The 6,120-nt window shown below is 43.1% G+C and overlaps 1 protein-coding gene across 4 annotated transcripts; it reads left to right on the forward strand.

Annotated features, from left to right (window-relative positions):
* Positions 1-1,220: 1,220 nt before the first annotated feature.
* On the forward strand, positions 1,221-6,120 carry LOC114774401 (symplekin-like). Of its 4 annotated transcripts, XM_028966314.1 has the most exons (10): positions 1,221-1,521; positions 1,600-1,930; positions 2,176-2,348; positions 3,028-3,083; positions 4,024-4,189; positions 4,672-4,754; positions 5,473-5,574; positions 5,654-5,754; positions 5,827-5,902; positions 5,978-6,120. In XM_028966314.1, the coding sequence occupies exons 7-10, from the start codon at positions 5,475-5,477 to the stop codon at positions 6,076-6,078; spliced, it is 378 nt and encodes a 125-aa protein (XP_028822147.1). In that variant the 5' UTR covers positions 1,221-1,521; positions 1,600-1,930; positions 2,176-2,348; positions 3,028-3,083; positions 4,024-4,189; positions 4,672-4,754; positions 5,473-5,474; the 3' UTR covers positions 6,079-6,120. The 4 variants fall into 4 exon arrangements, 3 of the variants coding, with proteins under 3 accessions (XP_028822147.1, XP_028822148.1, XP_028822149.1); XM_028966315.1 differs by lacking the exons at positions 3,028-3,083; positions 4,024-4,189; positions 4,672-4,754; XM_028966316.1 differs by lacking the exons at positions 2,176-2,348; positions 3,028-3,083; positions 4,024-4,189; positions 4,672-4,754.

Below are 6,120 nucleotides of genomic sequence, written 5' to 3' on the forward strand. Positions count from 1 at the left end.
TGTCTCCATCTCCATCTGCTTTCCAGTTTCTCTCACGTTACAGAAATGCCTTTCTGCTTCTTCTCTGTTGTGTCTCTCCACGTTCAGCTGTGCTTCAAGCTCCTCACATTGCAGCCGTTCCAGATCTTGTTCTTCTCTCAGTCTTTCTTTTACTTCATTCTCAGCCTCCTGGATGGCAATTTGCCTCAGCTCTTCACGCCAAGCCAGGCTGTTCTGTGTCGTGTCACGAATAGCCATCTCCAGATTGTTATTAGAGGCCATGAACATCTCCTCCACTTCTTTACGATGACCGGGATCCCTTTCCAGGAATGTCTCCATCACCGCCTCGAGTGTGCCGAGCTGTTCCCCGAACACCTCAACCTGACCCATCTGAGCTGATTTCAGATCGGTCATTTTGGGCTCAACGGAAACGTCCTTCTTGAAGAAGCGACGCTTGGTCCACCTAACAAACTTCTTCCACGCCTTCATTTCTCTACCTCTATACTGAACTCTCGTAAATCTGAAATGATTAAGTTCTTCACGGCTCACCTCTTATATAGAGCGAAGCTGATGATGTCACTTTTTTTCAGCCAATCAGATGGAGGAACAAGATCTTAAGAACATTGTGATTGGCTGGTTTCACTCAGCTGATTACGCTACAGAACAAGAGCTCAGAAACATTGTGATTGGCTGAAAAAAATTATATCAGCCAATCACATTAATTCTGGGCTCTTGTTCTTGCTGAAAAAAAAGTGCCTCTCTGGACAGTGAATCAGGAGGAAACCCACACCGAGACAGAAGAACATGTAAACTCCACACACACAAGGTGCTGTCAACGCTATTTGTCCCAAATCAAATTACTGCCACTTTCACTTTTTAATCATTATTATTGGTGTGTTTTACACTTGGCTGACACGCTCGCGTCTGAACCGGAAGAGCACAAAGTTCCAGGTTCAAACCCCACTTACTACCATCGTGTCCCTGAGCGGGACGCTTAACCCTGACTGTGTCCCCAGGGCATACCTGTCAAGTATCCCGTTTTGGCCCGTTCATTCCCGCCGTCCTCCCGTATTAGTATTTTCCCGTAAATCTCCCGTATTTTAATCTGCGTTATTTAAAAAAAATAATCTGAGTTGTGTCGCTAATGTCGCGATAAGTGCCGCCTGCAGTAGCTACTACAGGTACTGAAGGTGGCAGTTCTCGCGAGATTAGCGCGTGAGGTCAGATGACGAGATGATGAGTGACGACGCGGGAAAAAAGAAGAAGAAACAGACAGACGATGGACGCCAGGACAGAGAAGGGAAGGCGCTCCTGGGTGCACCACGTCCCGCACATCCTGACTCAGGTCCGTCCTTCGTATTTAACCGTCACCTCGGACCTTCTAGAACCCGCCGCTGATACTGCGGTTCGTCCAAGGCCGCTGCGTGTGGGTGAACCCGGCGGAGAAACCGGCGGCGGAACCTGATGAAGATGAAGAGGAGGAGGAGGAGCCGGAACGGGAGGAAGGACCCGCCATCTTCACCCCGCTGTCTGAAGACGCAGGTGAGCGTGCGAGATGCCGCCGGTCCGCCTCCTCCTCCGTAACCACGGTAACGCGCCACGTTTCTGCGTTTGGTGTAGAAATCGACCGGCTGCCACCGTGGAGCTCCCGGCTGTCCTCCGCCCTCGTCCCCCGCTTCGCCGTGGCCGTCGCCCGTCATCACCGCGTCCCGGTCTCCCCGCAGGAAGTTCGAGAACGTTTACATCGGCTGGGGCGTGAAGAGCGACGCGGCCTTCTCGCCGGCGCTGCCCCCCGACCCCCAGCGCGACTTCCCCGGCGGGCCGGAGGTGACCGAGGAGGCGGACCCCACGCCGCAGGAGGACGAGGACGAAGACTGACGTTCACATGAAAACTTTTATTAGCGACCGAAACACAAGATTGACGTTCATGCCGAAGTTTAGTTAACGCACGGTAAATAAACGGTGAAGACACACGAGACACATGACACTGTAACACATTTCTGTAGTTTTCACAGCATTATTACTGTATAATGAACAAATCCTTACTGTAGAACCTGTATACAGCATGTTGCTGTAGATTTGCAAAGCATCATGGTTTAAATTCCTGGGCGGCTGTTGTTTTACAGTAAAACCATATTGCTGTATATCATAATACAATAATTTTGAGCGGGAATTTTCATATTTCTCATCTTTCAGTTATTCGGAACACAGAAATCATATTTCTAGGATATATTTCATGAAGCCAGAGGACGACCCAGCGTTTTTAATTTTACATCCTCAATATTAAGAAATGAAGTACTGATGGCCAACTTCGCATTATTTTCATGAAAGAAGATTCAACACTTTCCTCGTCCTTTGACTTCAGAAAGGTAAATCAACTCATTGTTTTTTGCAACAGTACGTGTATTAGCTTAACCTAGTGTAGCGGTCCTTCTTCTGCGTTGTGTAATTTTTTTATTTCTTTTCTTGAACCGTAATTGACGAGCTGACACCCAAGAAATTTTCCGTGCAAAGTGTATTCTGTATAAAAGCAAGGTCACGCCAGAACATCGCGTCACAACTCGCGTCTCTCTGCACCTCTCTCTCTCACAGCTCATGCCATGTGTCTAAGAGGACTAAACCGGGTCTCCAACCCACTAACCCAAGGGCACGGCCGCATCCAACCACTTTTCGGGGGTGATCAAAGTTTTAGAACCCACATAACTTTTTATAATAATCATAAATTGAACAAACAAAAATACAGAAACATATTTGACATAACCAGAAACATTAACACATTTTAACATTTTACAATTGAACAAACACCCGGATTATCATTATAATTCCCTTACCCACATCAGAATACAGGTAAACAAAATAAAAGTCTTTAGAAAATAAGAAAATAAAAGACACAAAAAAAGAAGAAATACATTTATAAATCTAGTGTTACCATTTAACTCCGGCACACTAGCACTAATTTAGCTAAATGTAAATTTTTTCAAGTATTGCTTGTCGGTCTGTTAGCTAGCTACAGCTAATTAGCTTGACAATTGTTTTCTTCTTCGCTAGCAACCGTTGGTATTGTCAACGGAAACCGACCTAGGCGACACAGGACACTGCAACAGGTAAGACGCTGCATTTTTGGACTTTGATAATCTAACCTGAGGACACAGGAGTGTCATTTCCAACTAGTGAATACATTTTGACACATTATTGATTTTGGCTTTACATGTTTAAGTCTGTCACATACTTTTTTTTCAGGGTATGAATCTGTAGCAAACACCAGCCAAACAGTCAGTTCAACTACATACTGTAATCAGTATGTCTTTCATATGCAAAGAATGTTATTTCTTTGCAGGGACAATCCTCAGTTATATTATAAATAACCAATTTGTTATTTTTATATTTTTACCCATATATTGGTACTTGCTGATCCATTAGTGTAATACATCAACAGATCTGCTCCTTTCCTGTTGTGAGAACAAGAGCTTTACTGGAGTGTATTGCTCTAACATTCTTGAAATTAAATTGCCCATAGGTGTGAGCGTGAATGTTTGTATGCATCTGTATGTCATCTTTGTAATCGCCAACTTGTCCAGGGTGTACCCTGCCTCTTTCCCAATGACAGCTAGAAATGGCTCCAGCTCTTCTGTGATGTTTAAGGAGACACTGGAAAATGTATGGATAAATACAGATACATTTTGAGATGCACTACAAAGCTACAAATTTGCTGTGAAGGATATCTGAAACCAACATTTGTCCTCAACACTCTGGTGGAACAATTTTCTGCTTTAGCACTGCCAATATATTTCCCCTATATGTTGAATATGTGTCCGGACAGCTGCTGAGTAGTGAAACAAAGTAGAAAATAGTTCTGCATTCTATGGTATATTAGAGAATCGGAAGTAGCACAAAGTATTCACAAAATTACAAGTGTGAGAGGTTAATGTACCAAACTTCAATAATTTATTACCCTCACATGGATCAGCAAATATCACTATATTGGACCAAATCTTTGTAAGTTTTTTCTCCTGGGGTAATATATGGCATCTTATGAATTTACAGATTTATTGTCAGGATAAATCCTGAGCAAAGCAAGTGTTCTTCCAAGGTCCAGCTGAGCAGAAGGACTGGCAGGATGGTGCAACGAAAAAATGAATCCCTCAATCCACACGTGGCATCGTTTATCAGAGGCTTTATCGAGTATGACTGGCAGAACAACTGATATCAGGTGAGACTGTTAATTTATATTTATTTAAACTTTGCAGAAATAAAATACTCTACAGCAGGGGTAGACAACCTTGATCCTCCAGGGCCGCTATCCTGCTAGTTTTACAACTATTCTACCCACTGATTGACTGAACACACCTGATCCAGGCATTCAGAAGCTGTAAGTGCAGTGATGGTTGGAAAATGAGCAGGAGGACAGTGGCCCTCAAGGACCAGGGTTGGCTACACTTATTCACTGTACAGGGCAGTGTCTTACAGATGCCCTCTTGTTTGTGTGTTCTATATGTAAAACTGTGCATGTGTGTGTAGTGTATTTTACTAGGCTACTGCACCTTCATGTAGTAATAGAAACATTTCCAAACGTTTCCAATGGGAAGTAGGGAGTCTCAAAAAATTGTCATAGAGCCAATAGTGTGGATTAATGCTGCCTTTGCATTTCTACTCTACATTAGTAACTTATGCCTCTTTGTCCTTCAACTTCAGGGAAGAAGATTCCAGCCCTAGAAGACATATTCAGTATAGGAAGAAACGGCGCAGGAATCATATATGTCATTGGGACCAGTAAAGTCAGTCTTGAACAGTTTATTGGTTGAATATTGAAATGTTTTCGTACAAATGCATTTTTCTACAATTCTTCTTTTAACTGAACATTTTACTTACTTGGAATTTTTGTATTTGTAAAAAAACAAACAAACAAACAAAAAACAAAACCTGAAATATGTGATAGTTGTCTATATGGTGATGCTTTTGTGTGTTTTATTGTTAATTTTATTATATTATCAATTAACTTTACAGGATACAGTGACTGCACATACAAACCAATGTCTGAAAAGGGAAATGTAAAAAGTACAAAAAAGTATTTTTTTTTAATTATCTGTATAAGCATTGAAGTGTTACAAAATAATTCTTGGCCTTGGTGTTAAAATTGGTTTACCTGAAGAGAAAGGGTTGTTTGGGAAAATAGTGTTTTTTACAAAGTAAAACTTTTTGTAAACTGCTTTAAAAAAATAAATGAAATGTTTTACGACAAAAAACGCATCTTCATTGTATTGTATGGTATAATTTTTATTTTATAACAATATTTTATAAATTACTTATTATAACAAATAATGCAGTCATGCACATTGCAGTAGCCTAATATGTGCTGTAATGAAATATACAGCACTTTATTACTGTGATTGCAAATACAGTCTGTGCTTACTACTGTAACAATGATTACAGTATTCAGATTATTGCTGTAATAACAATTACAGTATTTTGAAGGTACTGTGATTCAATTTACAGTAATGGGCATGAACTCCCCCGACCTGCTGCTGCTGGTGGAGAACTGTCCTAAAGGAGCCGAGACGCTGGTCACCCGCTGCCTGCACATCCTCACCGATAAAGGTCCGTTCTGGTGGTGCCCGCCGTTCGTAACGAGTGTTACCATCAAGACGAGAGTCCGAACGTGTGTGTTCCTCCTCAGTGTCCCCCTCTCCAGAGCTGGTGGAGAGGGTCCGGGATCTCTATCACAAGTGGGTTCCTGATGTCCGCTTCCTCATTCCCGTCATCAACGGCCTGGAGAAGGTGGGTTGCGTTGATGCAGTCAGTGTGTGAGTGTGTGTGATACCAAGTCATGATCTTGTCCTGGTGATTCAGGCTCTACCCAAGCTCATCAAGCTGAACCCCATCGTGGTGAAGGAGGTCTTCAACCGGCTCCTCGGCACCCAGCACAGTAAGCTGCCGTTTCGTCCTGCTGCCCCCAGCATCTTCTGTGCAGCTCGGCGCTGAGATGTGTGTGTTCCTGCAGGTGAAGGCAGCTCCTCCATGTCTCCGCTGACCCCCGGCGAGCTGCTCATCGCCCTCCACAACATCGACTCCACCAAGTGCGACAACGTTTCCAGGACTTAAACAATACAAGCAAGAGGCAGGAGATTGAGGAAACCCTGAAGG

This window comes from Denticeps clupeoides, unplaced genomic scaffold (genome assembly GCF_900700375.1).
Source record: "Denticeps clupeoides unplaced genomic scaffold, fDenClu1.1, whole genome shotgun sequence".
In the NCBI taxonomy this organism is placed as follows: domain Eukaryota; kingdom Metazoa; phylum Chordata; class Actinopteri; order Clupeiformes; family Denticipitidae; genus Denticeps; species Denticeps clupeoides.

What these genes read in the sequence shown, in the direction of transcription:
- LOC114774401 (XM_028966314.1), top strand. Translation starts at nt 5,475, where the DNA reads ATGGGCATGAACTCCCCCGACCTGCTGCTGCTGGTGGAGAACTGTCCT. An exon ending in GCACATCCTCACCGATAAAG is followed by an intron (nt 5,575 to 5,653) that starts GTCCGTTCTGGT and finishes GTTCCTCCTCAG; the next exon opens with TGTCCCCCTCTCCAGAGCTG. An exon ending in TCATCAACGGCCTGGAGAAG is followed by an intron (nt 5,755 to 5,826) that starts GTGGGTTGCGTT and finishes CTGGTGATTCAG; the next exon opens with GCTCTACCCAAGCTCATCAA.